This window comes from Amblyraja radiata, chromosome 6, assembly GCF_010909765.2.
Source record: "Amblyraja radiata isolate CabotCenter1 chromosome 6, sAmbRad1.1.pri, whole genome shotgun sequence".
Lineage (NCBI taxonomy): Eukaryota > Metazoa > Chordata > Chondrichthyes > Rajiformes > Rajidae > Amblyraja > Amblyraja radiata.
This window is the reverse complement of record NC_045961.1, coordinates 30,884,357-30,904,270: the sequence shown is the minus strand read 5'-3', so window position 1 is coordinate 30,904,270 and position 19,914 is coordinate 30,884,357. Positions and strand designations below refer to the sequence as shown.

The following is a 19,914-nucleotide window of genomic DNA, read 5'->3' as shown; positions in this document are numbered from 1 at the left end:
GGAAAGGCCGCGCCAATCCGAATGGTAGGCCGCGAGGAGGGGGCGAAGATGCGGCTCGGAGGAAGGACGCATCCTCGCCCTGGTAGGGACTGGGAAAAACGGTTAAATAAACTACATACCTTTTGCTTTGTCCTGCACTTGCGATCCGTGATGGTGAAGGCGATGAAGGCGTTTTTAGTCGCGTAGAACGGATTTTCAGCATCAGGTCTTTGAGTAGCAGTCCGAGCAAATCAAAGATCTAAGGATCTTTGGAGCAAATTCCTCTCCGACAACAAATATAAACCTCATCTGCATTCTACTCCTGCCCCCCCCCCCCCCCCCTCCACACACCACCAAAGCTTCCGGAATCGCAAGCACAGCGCCACTGATGGTAGGTTTTGTAACAACGCCACTATGTTAAAAGTTTTATACACCTTGATGGAGCGATGCCGAGGCCCCCCTAGATCTCGAGGCCCTAAACTTAAGCTTATGAAGCTTATACGTAAATCCGGCCCTGCATCAGGGTCTGAAGAAGGGTCCCGACGCGAAACATCACCCATTCCTTCAACACTTTGTGTCTCTTTTTGGTATCAACCAACATCAGCAGTTCCCTCGTTTTACATAAAACTTTCCCAGTCAGATAAACAAGTGTTCAAAGCAATTTCAAAGAGCACACCTGTTAGCTTTGGAAATAGCATATAGATTTAATTAGCTAATATGTTAAACAGAAAAATGCTAAGAAAAAGTCAAGCAACACCTATGAAGAGAGAAACTCTTCACAGAAAAGTATGATTAATGGTCATTAACCTGCAATATGACTCTGGTTTCTATCGATGCAGACCCTGCCTGATAGTCTGAGAATGTTTACCATTTTTAGTTTTGGTTTTGGATTTCCAATGTCAGGTTTGTTTGGCTTCATGCAGATCCATTATGGATTAGATGGAAGATGTAGAGTCGTGTTTCAATAATATTTTAATGAAGTCAGCAGAGGGAAATCTATTTTGGTAAGAAAGGAACTTGTAATACTTTTGTAGTTCTTGCAGTGCCGGGATGTCATGGGAGCTACCTCTTGTATAAAAGCTCAAGCAGTCGATTCACAATTAGCAATTAGATTGCTTCAATTATGTCACTGGCTTGAAGTGAGATGGATCTGAGCCCAAGTCTCTGCTCAAAATTTAATTTTAAAGTGCAGTCTGATGTTCGGCATTTCTGATAAAGTACTACATTATTAGAGACACTTGCTGAAAAATTCTAATTCAAATACAAATGCACACATAAACAGTAAAGAGCAGTCTTACCTATGCTACTCTCTTGCAAGCCATAGAGTTTCCCTGCTGGTATGATGGTATAATTTCCTTATTGGTATGATGGTATAATTTCCTTACTAGTATGATGTTCAAGGTAGCAAATGCTTAACTATTGGGCGTTGCAGGCCTTCAGTACAAATATGTACAATAACCATGTGTTGTTTAAAAGGTTACACTGGAAAATAAAGAAGTTAAGAATAACCTGTTGCAAAGGACTGGACAAGCTAGATGCAGGAATAATGTTCCCAATGTTGGGCAAGTCCAGAATCAGAAGCCACAGTCTTAGAATAAAGGGGAGGCCATTTAAGACTGAGGTGAGAAAAAACTTTTTCACCCAGAGAGTTGTGGATTTGTGGAATTCCCTGCCACAGAGGGCAGTGGAAGCCAAATCACTGGATGGATTTAAGAGAGAGTTAGATAGAGCTCTAGGGGTTAGTGGAATCAAGGGATATGGGGAGAAGGCAGGCATGGGTTATTGATTGGGAACAATCAGCCATGATCACAATGAATGGCGGTGCTGGCTCGAAGGGCCGAATGGCCACCTCCTGCACCTATTTTCGATGTTTCTATGTTTCTAAAGCTAGAAGCTCTTAAAATGCTTCCTGAAGTCCTGCATCATAAAGTCATCTGAAGACTTAAGTGACAACAGGATAACCATTTAGTGGAATTAACAACTGGTCTCTTAAGTAATGTTGGGGCTGCTCCTCACTTTCAGTAAAGGCCCCCACCTGCTCTCATGGCCCATGCTGTTCACAAACCATGTATCAATGTTAAAATTTGCCAACTGCAAATTCCATTTATGTAATGTGCCTAATAGTCTTTGCGCATAGAACATCAGCAAAGTGGAACGTGATGGAATTCTGTGAAGAGCACCTGGAATAACATGATGATTACCCATTGAGCATTTCTAGGTAAAGTTGGTTGGCACTCGGAGTGCAAATAATTTTGTTGAGAGGAAGTGCCCTGCAAAAATAATTATTCATAAAGTTCCTGAGACACAGCAATGATCAGGGATTATAGATTGAGCAAAATATCTGTATGTAAAATCTGCCCCTTAGATCATTATTTCTAAATATCAAACCTTTTACTGTTGTTTATTCCAAAAGTACTTGGAAATCATATGCTTGAGATTATATAGTGAAATTCCACATATATTTTGTGCACCAGTTCTTGGGTTCATCCTTTCCTCCTCCTTCAGTGCATTTTTTTCCCTGATGCTTTTATCTCGCGTTTCCAGCTGGCCTAGAATTAAATGTGGCGACTACAGAAGATATTTCAAAGTTCTGTTCGGGTTTATCACAGCGTAATTGTGGTGGGAGCATTGTGAAAGCTGCTGGAGTCCAGTTTTAGTCTTTTGGAATTGATCAGTCTTTTTTTCTGTATTCTCATTGCTACCCGCTACTTTGGCTTGAGCTTGTCTTCATTATCTTTACATTGCAGTGCTTAAAAATGAGCCTTGGTGAAAATAACAAATTTAAACCCATTGCTTGAATTACTTATGCTCTTGCTGATAGGTTGTGGGTGAAATTTAATTGTTGCACTTGGTGGGGAAGTAGGTGTAGCATTCTTGTATTAAAAATTTCATTTTAATTTATTTTCCACATTCCTTGTTTTATTAAAATTAAATATTTGTTAAGTATTATCTTGTAATTACCACAAGAGAAATCCTTAATGATTTAAAGATTGCTTTCAATCAGATAAGATTTAGTTCAGTAGCTAGTGTAGAATACAGATATGCCTCTCTGAAGCATGGGTGCCTCTCTGGTGTAATTGAATCTCTTTATATTCCAAGCATGACTAAATTAGATTAGCGCTGTTTTAAAAAAAAGTACAGACAGCGGATAAAAAATTATTCCACATCTGGAGGTCAAAAGATAGCCATCCCCTCCAACATTTATTGCAATTGCTTTGATGTATCGTCAAATTAGTGGTGTGCATTAGAACATTAACAAGTTCCATTCATCCACCTTTCAATAATGCTTTTTTTTTTAACTGTCATAGGGGAATAACAATATGAAACAAATAAAGATTCGTTTTCGAAAAATAATATTATATCTATGAAGTGAAAATGATTGTTGATGGATATCCTATGATTAATGGATTCACATTGACCTCCTTTGATAGTTTGATTGCAGTAACAAAAATCTTTATTATATGTGGTCCAACCTCTCTGTTTAATACAGAAGAATGTGATTAAATCAGTTATCCTAATAACTGAGAGAATGCTTTACTTTTAAAATATTTTTTTTACATTGAAATCAATATAAATCCACCTAAATAACCAAAATCACCAAAATGCAAGCTCTTTAAGTTTTTCCAGTCATATTTGGAAGAAACAAATTCAAATATAATGTAACATCAGAATATTTAGGCTATATTCTATTTCTTATTCTATATGGCGAATAGTTGTGTTTAATTTATTTATATATTTTAGAGAGTGACCTCCAAGTAATTTTCTAAAATATTGAAGGAGATAAATGTTGAAGGACTATATCAAAATCTGAAACCTGCAAGGATATATAGATATAAATCTTGATTTTGAAAATAATTATTCATAGAGGGACTGTTTGTGAAATGGTTATTTTGTGTAGAAGAAGTAATGCTTCTTGGTTGTCTTATACTTGTCTGTTTGATATCCTAAGTCAAGAGCTGCTTTGCTCTGACTGAGAGGCAGCTGTTGACAGGTCCATCTATCTCTCATGGCTAGAAGAAAATCATGTACTACCCACGAACCAACCAGAAAAATTATAAATGCTACTTTTAAATATCCTTGTGGCCAAGTGTACCTCTTGTTCTTTGTAATCTTCATCTCGTGGAAGACCTATTAATACACAGATGAGCTGTTGAAACAATTCGTATGTGACCTTTGATCTTGTGATATTTAGTTTGCTTTCGAGATACAGTGCGGAAACAAGCCCTATGGCCCACCATTCCGAGCAGCGATTCCTGCATACTAGCACTATCCTACACATTAGGGAGAATTTGCAATTTGAACCAACGCCAATTAATGTACAATCCTGTAGTTCTTTGGAGTGGGAGAGGAAACCGGAGCACCCGGAGAAAACCCACGTATTCACAGGAAGAATGTACAGACTATGCACAGACAGCACCCGTAGTCAGGATCAAACCTGGGTGTCTGGTACTGTAAGGCAGCAACTCTATCGCTGTGCCTCTCTGCCGCCCTATATGGTGCCCAATATCTTTGAAGTAGCTTTTTGGAATTTGCTGCCTGGTGCACTGTAGGTAATGTGACAGCAATCCTGTGCAAGCTCAGGTTCCAAAACAGAAAAGTACCCCGATCTTGGACTCAGAGATCAGCAAACTATATGCTGAAGCATAGCTGGCTTCCAGTGGCATAAACCCTCACAATTACAGACCTCTATAGAGCGGTCTAAAGAAGGGTCTCGACCCGAAACGTCACCCATTCCTTCTCTCCAGAGATGTTTCCTGGCCCGCTCAGTTACTCCTGCATTTAGTGTCTACCATGTGTTTCAATATTGGTTTAACTATGTATGATGCCCAGAACATCTCAAACATCTCTGTGCTCTTCTCTGAAATAGCACTATGCAAATTTCATGCAAGTTCTCAAGAGAAGATTGGGTTATGATTTAGTGTCAGAGGTAAATAATGGTTCATATGATATTATATCAGTTCTATACCATAGGGAGAGAAGATATCTGAGTTATTGACTTATTGTACAGTAACCTCACCAATTGGTGAGCCCAGTTGTGCAGGAATACTTGAATAAATTTTGATTCAGGTTTGATGTTCACCAACGTTTCTCTTGCTTTTTTCTTAAAGAGAAGACCGGTGTAGTAGAGAGCAATGCTGCAAAAATTCTAACTACTTGTATTATTCCTGTGGGTATACATTTCGTACTTTTTCATGATGAAGTATTCAGAAGAGGGGCACTGAGCATGAAGAAAGTGGGTTGGAATGAAGTAATTTCTCGAGTTTTATTGAAACTATGGAGGGGTATGATGTGGTGTAAATGCCGGAGAAGGGAAGTTTCAGAGGTTTTCACAGTGCAGTAAACCCTCACAATAATGGACCGGGAGGGTATCAGTTATTGCTGTTTGTCAACGTAAATGAATGAAGTGGGCAAAGGTTAGCTCAAGTCATGGAGGGATGAAAAGCGGTGTTGAGCGATGTTAGAGAAGTGGGAATTTACAGGCCGGGAAGCCACAGAACCATCGGCCCCACACAGGGATGGGTCCGGTTCTCACGTTGCCTTCATGCTGCTTGCTCTACCCACTCCCGCCACCAGAAGCACGGCATGTGGCACCAGCTCTCTGGGCAACTTGAGGAAGTGGAGGGGGGGGGGGGGGGGGGGCAATGCAATGGGAAAATCTGCGACATGGAGAAGATAGACACAAAAAGCTGGAGTAACTCAGCGGGACAGGCAGCTTCTCTGGAGAGAAGGAATGGGTGACAAATGGGCAACCCTTCTTAAGATCGCTATATGGAGGAGGTCTGTTATTGTGAGGGTTTCCGGCACTGGAAGCCAGCTATGCTTCAGCTGATAGTTTGCTAATCTCCGGGTCCAATATCGGGGGAATATTTCCCAGTATTGGGCCGAAAGGAATAAAGGTGCAGACTATTTTTTAAACAGGAGAGGGGACTCCGAAATTGGAGTTGCAAAGGGACTTGGAAGGGCTGATGCAGGATTCCCAAAAGGTTAATTTGCAGGTTAAAGTGGCAATAATGAAGGCAAATATATTGCTCGCATTCATTTAGAGGGGACTAGAATATAAAAGGATACTAAAATATATAATGCTGAGGCTTTATAAGTCGCCAGTGAGACCACATTTGTAATATTGATAGCAGCCTTGGGCCCCATATCTGAGGAAGGATGTACTGGCTTTGGAGGGGGCCCAAAGGAAGTTCACAAGAATGATCGCCTGAATGATTGAGTTAATGTATGTGGAGCATTTGATGTCTCTGGGCCTGTTCTCTCTGGAATGTATAAGGTTGGGGGATCTCATTGAAACTTGCCAGATAATGAAAGGCCTAGGTAGAGTGGATGTGGAAAGGATGTTTCCAGTAATGGGAGAGTCTAGAACCAAAGGGCACAGCCTTAGAATTAAAGGACGTACCTTTAGAACGGATATGCAAAGGAATTTCTTTAGCCAGAGGGTGGTTAATCTGTGGAATTAATTGCTACAGATGGCCATTGGATATTTTTATAGCAGAGATTGCTAGATTCTTGATTGATAAGGGTGTCAAATGTTGGGAGGGGTTGAGAGGGGAAAATAGATCAGCCATGATTAAATGGCAGTGTGGACTAGAGGGGCTGCATGGCCTAATCTGCTCCTACGCCTTGTGGTCCTATGGTCTAATCTTTAGCCATCAACTGATGTCACGAAAACAGATATTGTGGTAATTATCATATTGCTGCTGGTGAGCTTTGATGGGCATGAATTGGCATTCGTTCAAACCTTACCCTACCATATTTCTAGTTCCCCTCTCCCCTAACTCTCAGTCTGCAAACTGGTCTTGACCTGCAACTTCACCCATTCATTCTCTCCAGAGATGCTGTCTGTCCTGCTGAGTTACTGCAGCATTTTGTGTCCATATTATGAATTGGCATTACCTGCATTACAACAGTAGCACATTTTAAGAAGTGCTGCTTTGACTCTGGGGTGGTTTCAGGCATCCATCATTTGGTAAGATTTGGTTAGTATCACTGTGCACACCACTGCCATAAGTATGAGAGACTGATTGAAGCAAGATAATAGGTTGAGCCAGCACGAGAAATATTGAAATACTGAATTGTACACATATTAACTTTTTTCTTTGCTCAGCTTATTGGATTTAGTTGTATTGAGTCTCAACTATTTTCCAGTAAATCTCTATGCCTAGATAGCGTCAATGTCAGCCATCTTTATTAGTCACATTATATGTTACTCTGGTCATTGATAAGGACACAAAAAGCCAACTTGACTTAACACTTTCAGTCTTCGGGAGTTGTGGGTAACAAACATTTGCCTAGTTTCCAGCCAGTCTGTTCTCTCAATGTGTTCTGCCATCATGGGTGATAGGGTTTTGAAAATAGGATAGTTGGGCTGAAAATTAGTTTGCAGATGGTATAGAGTGTAAATTGGATTTGTTGTGTGCTTAAAATATACATGGAGGATGAATGAAAAGGAAGTATTTTTTCACATTTACATTTATTTTCCATTATATAGTTATATGAGTTCAAAGTTACAATAATGATACTATCATTATTGCTCATGACGCGATCAAATGTGTTACTCTAATATTAGGTAAATCGGACCTCAATTGCCGAGCCCTGTCAAATAAAAGTGGTGCTTATTGATCAAAACTAATAATTAGCTATTTATATCCTTTGGTCCATGCTGCTTGAGGATGAGATTTACTGAACAATAGATTTACATTGTAACTAGAAATTTAAGTATTGAATATTTTGAGATTAAAATTAACAAAATCAATAACTTTTTATAGCATAACAAATATCCTTTAAACTATTTTATATTTTATTGTGTAAATATCTATTAAAATGTTGTGGATTATTGTTGAAGTATATCTGGCTTGGTGAATGTATCAACATCAATGTAACCTATTCCTTTATTTCGTTGCTTTCTACCTTAGGTTTGATTGTTACAGCTGATGTACTTGATCGTGAAACAACTGCTTCCTACTGGCTTACTGTGTATGCCACAGATCGTGGAGTAGTTCCATTATTTTCATCCATTGAGATCTATATTGAGGTTGAAGATGAAAATGACAACGCACCGATATCTTCTCAGCCTATTTACCATCCATCAATCATGGAAAACTCTCCCAAGGATATTCCCATAGTTCAGATTCAGGCCTATGATCCAGATTCCAGCTCCAGTGATAAAATGACTTTTAAGATTACCAGTGGGAACCCTCAAAATTTCTTCACGATTAATCCCAAGACAGGTAAGTCCTATCATTTTACGTTGCCCATTTTATACTGAGAAAGCAGCCACATGCTCAATAGTTTTCAACTCACTTGCTGTCAGCTTTATACATTGGTATGTTTTCCTTGCTCCTAATTCAAGTGTGTTCTGAAAGAATTAAGAGTGCTCCTTCTCTCATGGTATATCACAAAGTGTTTTATGCAGTTGTAGGATTGCTGATCTAATGAGCTTTCAAACAAATAGGATACTTATTATGCTATCACAGAAGAGTCACAATCTCTCTTACTCCCTCTCACATTGTCTTGAAGTCAAGCTGCTCCCAGGAGGAGGAATGGCAATTTTGGTTGGCAGCCTTTGATGCAAACAGTACCATGGGCTTATCAATGGCCTGCCAGGTCTCTTAGTTATGTGGAAATCTTGCAGCCAAGGGGAGTCAAAAACAGTTTGGGGGAGAACAATGTAGGTGTAAAGATTGCAATACTTCGTCCCTGTAAATTCCACTATTCCCAAAACACCCTCCACCTTCCTCATTCCCTATCCCCCACTCGTCCTATTCTGATCACAAATACAACATCATTCATGCTTCATTGCCATCCCCCATCAGTACATTACTCTTCTGCATCTTGAATCCTGCAAGCTCCTGAATCCGAAATCTGGCAGTGACAAAAGACATTAACATTTGATAGCATTTTCCATTTGCAAAAATCGGAATCCCCATCAGTCCAGCCCATCCCGGTTAATGTCTTGGCCTTTTGGTCTGCATGGACTAAATACACCCTTGCACTTTTCAATTTGTTCCCACTGCTTTGTCACTTTTTAAGTCCATCCAAATTTGCTGTTGCAGTTATGTTTCTCGGAAATGTATCTTTATTTCTATCATTGTTTACGCCTCTGACCACCTCCTTAGTTTCAGCTATGATATCCTTTTATCACTCCACAATACACCAACACCAAATCATTATCAGGTCTAAGTGTCTCTCTGTCTAGGAAAGAGTTGCACAGAAAAGGGATCAAGGTAATGTGTTATATTTCTAGAAAACATTTTGATGGCTACAGCAGAATAAAAATCTCTTGCTTCTACGTTAGTTTACTGATGATGTTTTACAATTTAGTCCTTGCACCAGTACATTTACTGCTTTAATGTGATACTTGGTAGTACTTCAGCAGGCTGTACATTATTTGGACTATAAATTTTGTTTTTTATTATATTCTTATCCTGAAAAGTATTTCATCATGATGCATGGCTGAAATATTCATCGTTCATCAACTCATGTTAGAAATTGTGAATGCCATGAATCTTTGACCAAATATACATTTCAATTACCAAATTTGTCTGAAGTATGAGAGAAACCTTTCAAAAGACATTCTTTATGCTTCAATTAGATAAAGAGTTTTTTTTTACATCAAACATTGACTAACATTGCAGCCAATATCTATATTAACTATCAGAATAGACATGGTCATAAAATTCTACTCTATTTATCTTGGCTACTTATGGTAAGTCTTTGTTGAGCTCCAAGCACGTAAAATTAAAATGCAGATTTTGTTTTGAATTAAACTGAATTCCGCCGTAATTTATACTCTTAGGTTCATTTTCACAATTACAATTATGATTGATGCATGGAGTGTTGACATTACATTTGTTAGTGCAAAAGTGAGTGACAGAGCTATTTATAATTTACTGAGATCTGAAACAAAACTGTCAAATGTCAAGCCCCTTATATAGACTATATTGTTGAAGTGTCTGCCTATCTGCTTCCAAAGACACATTTAAAGTTTCAATTAAATCCAGAAGTGCAGACACCGTAAAACTAATCAACGTTCTCATTTTAAGTAAATCTTTCTTTATAGAGTCCAAGTTGCAAGATGTTCAAGGCCATTTGCAAATTGAAGCTGGCAGATATGGTTCAATAGATCTTCTGAAATGGCAATATTTTGCAGATAATATTAAGGATGTTCTTATTTGCATTTCAGCTTCAATCAGTCACTAATATTTATTTGACAAATGCTTTGAAAATAAGGAGTGGAATTGGAGAGAAAATTTATAACAAAGCAAGCCTAACATACTACATTTACCTGGCTTCATATTTTAATCATAGAAGATATTCCTGCAGTTTAATAGTTTAAATTGTCGTCTCTGCTGTACCATTTCCCCATGGATTATATGAAATGAAAATGTACGAGTAGCTATGCATGAAAACACACAGACAATAATTTAAATTTCCAGCAATGGGGCTGATATGTTTCCCATCAGCTGTTTATTCCATACCATTTCAAGAAGTTATTTAAGAAGTTTGTTCTGAAGCTGAAGCTAATGTAGAAGGCTCACGTTAGTTGCATGGGCGTTTGCATCATAATTATGCACATGGCTGCAAGTTGCAGTGTACCATTTTGTGACTGTTGCTTGAAACTTCTAGTTCAGCAGGTATTTTTCAAACAATTTAAAAATCATCCAAAGATTGTCACTGCACAAAAATAGATGACTAATTATCAGGAGTAATATGGAATGCTTATTGTTAATCTTTGTATTTTTTAATCAAACCATATTGGACATTTTCCATCCTTTGTACCATTTTGGATGAGGGGTAAGCTTGGTTTCTAACCTTAGAAAGTTCTTTAACAACTTGGGCCTTTTCAGTTGCCTTTAATTCTAGTTGTGAAACAACAAATCATGTGGACTATTGTGGGTATGAATTCTGCTTTTAACAATTTCATTAGTCAAAAGATATGATATTTGAACATGTAGTGGATAGAAATTAGAACATTAATTATCAGGGATTCAGCTAATCAATGTTCATATTCTTTTAATATGTATTCCTCTATTTGAGGCATAGCTCGAAGGAAAATATGGCAATAAAATATGGCAAATTCTTTGTTAATTTATATATTTGAAAATAATTTGTAAAAGCTATTTAACAAATCAATCCAGCTATTTGTTGAAGGACTGTTGTGATGCTTATGTCCTTGCCCAAAGGAGCAAACCTGACACAAGTCGTACATTTTATTTAGAAAAACATACGTGCTTTTGCCATCGTTATAGTTGTATAATGGGAATTATTCCAATCAGTATATCTCTGTTTTCTTGTTCTCTTATTCTCTCTGCCTTTTCGGCTTGCCCTTCGTGACCCGCACAGACCCTGACCAGCCCCCCTCTTCCTCCCCCGAATCCCCCCCCCCCCACCCACCCCGGCCTTTTCCTCCCCAGCCACCCCCATACCCTCCCTACCTCTCCCTGCCCCTCCCCATCCCCTCTCTCTTTTTCTCCTTTCATCCCATTGTGTCTCTCACAAAACTTGCCCCCACATCCCGACATTATTCAACAACAACAAAAATAGGCTTACTTTGGCTACAAATAAGCTTATGCTTACAGAGGTAAATATTGAATGTCTGTTTAAATGATCAGGCCTTCATGGAAACTTTTAATTAGTTCTTGTTATCATCAACTGCTTTAAGTGTGCCGTAACAGATAATGGACAGTAAATATTGTGGCAAATATTCATTTTATTCAGAAATGATTAATTGGAAAGTTGCAGGCAAATGTAATTTATAAAATAGACATTTATCAAAATTGATGGGTTGGCTTATCTAATTCTTTCAGCAGCTATTCATGGGAAAACAGAACACTTAATTATGTTGTCCTGAACTCTAATTTAATTGTCAAAACCATGAAAGTTTTCATTGAATTGTGAACAAAATACTTGATATATCCTTTTGTTATTTTGTGAAAGAGAAATCCCTATTGGTCTTTTTTTATTGTTATGCAAGAATGCTGAGTTTTTTTTTTCATTATTTGGTGTCATGTTGCAGAGTTGTTCACATAAAAAATTCTGGTATTTTCTTTCCTGAAATTCCATACATCTATGTTACACAAGTGTTCTTAATTGAAATAAATAATTGATGTTCTTTAACAGTGAAAGACAATTATTTTATATTTCCATGGAATAAGATTGAACTGCTTATATTTACTATGCATTAATTTGTTTTTGTACCGTTGCAACCAGTGTTCAACTGCAACCTACCTAGTTTGCAGAGATCCCAAGTTCCAATAGCATCACATGGTGCAGCATTTTTATTTGTTACACAATGGAATTCTTTCTAGAAATTCAATTGCAGTGCTCCATGCGTATAATGTCTCAGGGCTCGCTTCAATAATGTCAATCAGTGTGCAACTCTCGATATTCCCCACTGCTTCTACATGGCATTACCTTGACCACAGATGAAGAAGGTGTGCTCTGTTGGACCAAGCAGAGAAGATTCAACCCGAATAGGCTTTTATTCTTGCAGAAACAATGAACTGCAGATGCCGGTTTAAACAAAAGGACACAAAGTGCTGGAGTAACTCAGTTGGTCAGGCAGCATTTCTGGAGAATATGGACAAACATAGAAAATAGGTGCAGGAGTAGGCCATTCGGCCCTTTGAGCCAGCACCGCCATTCAATATGATCATGACTGATCATCCAAAATCAGTACCCCGTTCCTATTTTTCCCCATATCCCTTGAGTCCATTAGCCCTATGAGCTAAATCTAACTCTCTCTTGAAAACATCCAGTGCATTGGCCTCCACAGCCTTCTGTGGCAGAGAATTCCACAGATTCACAACTCTCTGAAAAAGTTTTTCCTCATTTCAGTCCGAAATGGCCCACCCCTTATTCATAAACTATGATTCCTGGTTCTGGACTCCCCCAACATCGGGAACATTTTTCCTGCATCTAACCTGTCTAATCCCTTAAGAATTTTTTATGTTTCTATCAGATATCCTCTCATCCTTCTAAATTCCAGTGAATACAAGCCCAGTCGATCTATTCTTTCATCTCTATGTCAGTCCCGCCATCCCAGGAATTAACCTGGTGAACCTACGTTGCATTCCCTCAATAGCAAGATAGGAGACCAAAACTGCACACAATGCTCCAGGTGTGGTCTCACCAGGGCCATAAACAACTGCAGTAGGACCTCCTTGCTCCTAAACTCAAATCCTCTTGCAATGAAGGTCAACATGCCATCAGCTTTCTTTACTGCCTGCTGTACCTGCATGCTTACTTTCGGTGACTGATGTACAAGCACACCCAGGTCTCTTGCACCTCCCCTTTTCCTAATCTGACACCATTCAGATGATAATCTGCTTTCTTGTTCTTGCCACCAATTTGCATTTGCCTATTCACCCAACCTATCCAAGTCACCCTGCAGCCTCATAGCATCCTCCTTGCAGCTCACACTGCCACCCAACTTTGTGTCATCTGCAAACTTGGAGATGTTACATTTAATTCCTTTGTCCAAATCGTTAATATATAATGTAAATAACTGGGGTCCCAACACTGAGCCTTGTAGCAGCCCACTAGTCACTGCCTGCCCTTCTGAAAAGGACCTGTTAATTCCTACTCTTTGCTTCCCCTCTACCAACCAGTTCACTATCCATGTCAATACCCTACCCCCAATACCATGTCATCTAATTTTGCCCACTAATCATTTGTGTGGGACCTTGTCAAAGGCTTTTTGATCCGGAATCCGGAAGTGGCGGCGCTGGTAAACGGCTGCGGCTCGCCTGCAGTCCGTTTGTCTTTACTTTTTTATGTTGTTTTTTTTCGTTTTTGTCTAGTTAGTTTTTGTTTTTAGGTTGTGTTTATGTGGGGGGGGGGGGGGGTTGAAACGGGGCTTGCTGTCTCTCCCTTCGGGGGAATACGACTTTTTTGTCGTATCCCCCTTCTCTGCCTCCGTCTGCGCTGAGGCCTAATGGCGGAGCTGGCGGCCTCGAGACTCCGGAGGCAGAGCCAGTCAGGACTCACCCTGGGCTCGCTCCCGTGAGGGCGGCCCGGCTCGGGGCTGAGACTCTCCCGTGAGGGCGGCCCAGCTCGAGGTGGAATGGCGCTCCCGTCGGAGCGGCCCAGCTCAAGGTGGAATGGCGCTCCCGTGAGGGCGGCCCAGCTCGAGGTGGAATGGCGCTCCCGTCGGAGCGGCCCAGCTCGAGGGAGGAACGGCACTCACGTGAGGGCGATCCGGCTAGGGGCTGGAACGGTGCTCCGGTGGCTGGGACGGCGTTCTGGCGGTGGTGACCTGAGTCCGGGGTTCAGCCGCGGGCCAGCGGCTGCGTCCGTTGGACTGGAGGGCGGCAGCTTCAACCACCCCGGGCCGCGGTGTTTGAGCCGGCCCGTTTGCGAGGTTCGGTGAGCCGCCTGGTGGGGTATCGCCTCAGCGCAGAGGGAGAAGAGGAGGGAAGAGACTGCAGCCCTAAGATTTTTGCCTCCACCACAGTGAGGAGGTGCTTGGAGGATACACTGTGGTGGATGTTAATTTGTGTTTAGTGTTGTTTATTATTGTATGATTGTATGTATGACTGCTGGCACAAAATTTCGTTCAGACCGTAATGACAATAAAGGTATTCAATTCAATTCAATTTAATTTTGAAAGTCCAGATATGCAACATTCACTGGCTTGCCCTTATCCATTCTACTTGTTACATCCTCAAAAAATTCCAAAAGATTAGTCAAGCATGAACTCCCCTTCATAAATCCACGCTGACTTTGACCGATCCTATCACTGCTTTCCAAATGCGGGGTTCGGTGAGCCGCGGGACTGTTTGTTCCATCGCCCGGTGGCACAAACATCTTTAATACACGACTCAAGAAGCTTCCCCACTACCGATGTAAGGCTAACTGGTCTATAATTCCCCTTTTTCTCTCTCCCTCCTTTCTTAAAAAGTGGGGTTACATTAGCTTCCCTCCAGTGCACAGGAACTGAACCAGAGTCTATAGAACATTGGAAAATGATCACCAATGCATCCACGATTTCTAAGGCCACCTCCTTGAGTACTCTGGGATGCAAATCATCAGGCCCTGGGGATTTATCTGCCTCCAGTCCCAACAACTTACCTAAAACTATTTCTTGACTAATGTGGATTTCCTTCAGTTCCTCCTTCCCAAACAAGTGATGTTTCGGGTCCAGACCCTTCTTTGATGTCAAAACGTCACCTATTTATGTTTTCCACAGATGCTGCCTGACCCGCTGAGTTAGTCCAGCAATTTCAGGCTTTTATTCTAATTTATTTCCTGAGCCTCTTTGCCCCAAGTGCCTACTCTTCCAATAGATGATTTCCGAAGTCTGTATTTTCTGGCCCTTGTCATTGCAAAGATAAATCTGTTTCAAAGCAGTCCCTGTAGTTCAAATGGGATTTGAAAGATCCTGCCATGGAGGCAAAATTGTGCTTCACGCATCAGTTTGGGCCCAATGTGTGCAATATGTGGCACAAGCTTGATATAGCTGCTTCTGATGTGAACATTGTTTTATACACAGGGAATGTGGAATGTTTTGCAGTATGGAGCTACCTGTTCCAGCTTCTGTTGATATTGGTAGAAATGGGCATTGCACAAATAATGTTGTCATTTGGTGCATGCTTAACAGTGAAAAGAAGTTAGTTGCGCTAATCAGAAATACCTTGTCCAAATTCAATTCTGCATCATTTTCACAAGAAAATGAGTGGGGACCTCATTAAAACATACAAAATAGTGAAATGCTTGGATAGTGTGGATGTGGAGAGGATGTTTCCTCTAGTGGAAGAGTCTAGGAACGGAGGACCTTCATTTAGGAAGGAGAGGAGAAATTAATTTTGTCAGAGGGTGTTGAATCTGTGGAATCCATTGCCGCAAAATGCTGTATAGGGCAAGTCAGTGGATACCTTTAATGCAGTCATAGATAGATTTTTGATTAGTATAGGTGTCACAGGTTATGGGGAGAAGGCAGGAGAATAGGGTTAGGAGGGAGAGATATAAATCAACCATGATTGAATGGCAGAGTAGAAATGATGGGCCGAGTGGCCTAATCCCTCTCCTATCAATTAAAAAGTTCCCTGCTGCAAACAACTCCAGGTGAAATTGCACTATATGTTACGGCTTGCCAAAACAAAGCAAGCACTTTGCAATCCAATTTAAAGCCACAGTTTTGGCGAGACGACACAGTTGAGTGAAAATTAATTCTTTATTTGGAACGATAAACATAGCATTTCTTCTCAACCGTGTTCTGAGTCAGCCAAATACAACTAAACTCCTTCTACACGGGTGCAGCTCGACTGATTAACAATCCAAAAACGCGCCCACGTTCACGTGAACCTGCCAACCAATAGCGCGGGTTCATGTTGCCCCAAGCCACCACAAGGTGCCACTACAGGAACGCCCCCCCCCCCCCCCGCCAGAACCCGATGTACGGGACCGAGCGGGAGGCCGAATTAGGCGACCGGACCGAGTGGAAGAGAGAGGCGGGACGAGTGATACAAGTGGGACTGGCGGAATATAGCCAGGAAACAGTAACGGTGCAGGGGAGACAGGCACAACCGGTGCCGGGATACCGGGCTGGACCACGATCACTGGGCGGTCGACATCCAGGTGGATGTCTGATGCCATGGTCAAAAAATAGATATATTCTTAAAATACGCATTAAAGATGGGAGGATGGAAGGGTTTATGGTAGAGTCAAAATTGCTGAAGGCTCTGAGCTAATGCTGGAATGGGGGAAAAGGCCCCACTTTCTCCCTAAGGCTCGCTAAAACAGACGAAACGAGCTCCGGCTGCCCACGAGCCACGGAATGGAAATCCCCGGGTACCCGCAGCAGGGAGCCATACACAAGCTTGGCGGACGACGTATCCAGCTACGGCTTTGGAGCCGTGCAGATGCCCAACAGCACCCAAGGCAACTGGTCGACGCAGTCCGGGCCCGTGAGCCGGGCCTTCAGCGCCTACCTAAAATGGCGGTGGAAACGCTTCACCAACCCGTTGGCCTGCGGGTGATAGGCGGTGGTATGGTGCAACTGCGCCTGTATAGCTGCACCAAAGCCGACCATAAAGCTGAAGTAAATCGAGCCCTCTGGTCGGTGGAGATCTCTCCCGGCACGCCAAAACAGGCAATGAGCCGCAAGAGCCCGAGCAAAAGATGCGGCCGAGGTGTCAGCAAGTGGAATTGCTTCTGGCCACCTCGTGAAGCAATCTACGATGGTCAACAGGTGCGTGGCGCCACGAGACGGCGGTAGTGGGCCAACCAAATCGACGTGGACGTGTAGGAAACGGCCAGAGGGAACCACAAAATCTTGCACCGGTGCCCGCACATGTGGTTGGACCTTCGATGTCTGGCAGGGAATACAGGCCCTGGCCCATGCCGCGACCTGCTTACGAAGGCCCTGTCAGACAAACTTGCCCACCACCAGCGCAGATGTCGCTCAGATGGAAAGGTGGGCCAGTTCATGGATAGCGTCAAAAACCCGTCGCCACCAACCCACAGGAACAATAGGACGTGGTCTCCCGGTTGACACGTCACAGAGGGCCGACACCCCTGCCAGACCGAAAGGGACATCGGCCAACCGGAACCCGGAGGCAGCCGCAGCGCAATGCGAGAGCGGTAACTGTCCATCCCACCGCTCTCGCGTTGCGCTGCGGCGAGCTCTGCATAATCCACACCGAGGTCAGCAGCCGCCACGGCCGGGACCGCGGGACGAGACAACGCATCCACGACCAGGTTCAGTTTGCCAGCCACATGTTGGATGTCAGTAGTGAATTCAGACACAGAAGCCAGGTGCCATTGCTGACGGGCGGGCCAGGGGTCGGATACCTTAGTGAAGGTGAACATCAGGGGTTTGTGGTCAGTGAAGGGCCTGCCCTCTAAAAAGTATCGGAAGTGACGGACAGCCAAATGAAGGGCTAGGAGCTCCCGGTCAAAGGCACTAGACCATAATAGTATTCCAATATGCTTTATGCTCCGTAGTTGTTATGCTTACCTTTTCCCCCATTCCAGCATTAACTCAGAGCCTTCAGCAATTTTGACTCTACCATAAATCCTTCCATCCTCCCATCTTTAAAGTGCAGAACATTAAGTTAAGAACATATCTATCTTTTGACCATGGCATCAGAATCCTTCCCAGCATATCTATTTTTGTGCATTATTTCTATGATTGGCATTCATTCTACCTAAATGAAGGAGTTGAAAACCTACATTGTTGACGTCATCTTATAAAATGTTAGTTCCACTAGTTAATAGCCACTCGACTTGGTCAGATTTATTTTAAAAAAGTGTCGTACTTTCATCAGTCATTTCTAAGATTGTGTGAAGAAAAATTTAAATTGAGCGATATACTTGCATTGAACTACTTAATAGAAACCCCACTGTTTTTGGCATGAAGTACAACACGAGGTTGGGCCCATACTCCGTAGAAGAATAAGAGGTGATCTCGTTGAAACATACAAGATTTTGTGTGGTGTAAATGTAGAACGAGAGGTCGGTGTTTCAGCATAAGCAGTAACTCATTTAATACAGACGTGGGGGCGGAATTTAAAATCTTAAGGATTCTCTTCCCTGGAGCGTTGTGGAGGCTGAGCCATTGAAGAGGAAGAGGTCAGAAGGTCGGCATGGTGGTTTTGATGGTATGTCTGCAGGGACACCAAGAAAAGCTCAAAGGAGAGCCTACCTGGATGACGACTGATCCCTTTGATTTTTCAGCTAAAGAGAGAGTTAAATGAGTCCCTATTAGTGCAAAAGGCTGCAACCTCCAATGAAGCCATGCTTCTGGGCACCAGGACCAAGTCATTCATCGGCCTAACATTCTGTGTGACAATTACAGTATGAGACACACCATTTGTTTCCATTCCACATACCTGTGATCTGGTTTGTGGAGGCTCCCAGAACAAATTTCCAACTTACTTTGCTGGCACAGCTAGTACTTGATTGGGCTTCTAATAAAACATAAATAAATCATGAATCATGATTCGCTCAGAGACATCCTGCACGATAGGATTACTAGGCGTCAGTTTATTTGAACAGAAATCATTTTTGCTTCTGGATATTTAACAATTGATATATAACATGTATCTTGAGATTTAGATCCAGTATTGACATTAATACCTCTATATTTTCTTTATTGTCAATGACCACCAACAGAACATGGATCTTGTTGATGAAATCAATCTCAATAGATTCTTATGCAGCAGGCAATAAATTTCTAATAAGGGCAGTCAGTTAAAAATAATTAAAGCCGTTGGCAAAAAATCTTTAGACTCAGTGCAAGCAAGGATATTAAATGACGGCATGGTGGCACAGCGGTAGAGTTACTGCCTTACAGTGCCAGAGACCTGGATTAGATCCTGACTATGGGTGCTGTCTGTATGGAGTTTGTGCATTTTCCCCATGACCGGCGTGGGTTTTCTCCAGTGCTCCGATTTCCTCCCACACCACGTACAGGTTTGCAGGCTAATTGGATTGATAAAATTGTAAATTGTCCCTAGTGTGTGTAGGATAGTGTTAGTGTGCGGGGAACACTGGTCGGCGCGGATTCGATAGGCCGAAGGGCCTGTTTCCGCACTGCATCTCTAAACTAAACTAAAGAGGGGTAACCTAATTTAAAACGTGCATCAAGAGGGATTTGTTTTAAAATGAAGGTACCATTCTAATAAAGGATAGTTGGGAAGTACAGTCGAAGAATGTTTGCAGAGGAGATTTTATCCTGCCAACCACAAAACAAATGAGCTTCGATGTGAACAAATGAAAAATGAGTAGAGAGTCTGTTCCAGAGCTGAGATTGATAAGAGAATGTTTTCAGATAACATGAGTTGTTACTGGATGGAGATTGGAGGAAAGACTTTGGCAGATAGCGGATGGTGATTGTTAAAGAAGACATGCTGCTTCAGAATGAAGAATGACCAGGTCGAGGTTGTATATTTTAAATACCTTGCTGGCTGGATTAAACTATTTTTC

The 19,914-nt window shown here is 41.8% G+C and overlaps 1 protein-coding gene across 10 annotated transcripts in view; it reads left to right on the top strand.

The window, feature by feature from the left end:
- fat3 (FAT atypical cadherin 3) overlaps positions 1-19,914 on the top strand; it is a 657,225-nt gene that overhangs the window by 374,525 nt on the left and 262,786 nt on the right. For all 10 annotated transcript variants that reach the window (XM_033022431.1, XM_033022433.1, XM_033022434.1 and 7 more), the window contains one exon: positions 7,899-8,213. In XM_033022431.1, coding sequence (XP_032878322.1) covers positions 7,899-8,213 — 315 coding nt within the window. The remainder of the gene's footprint in view (positions 1-7,898; positions 8,214-19,914) is intronic.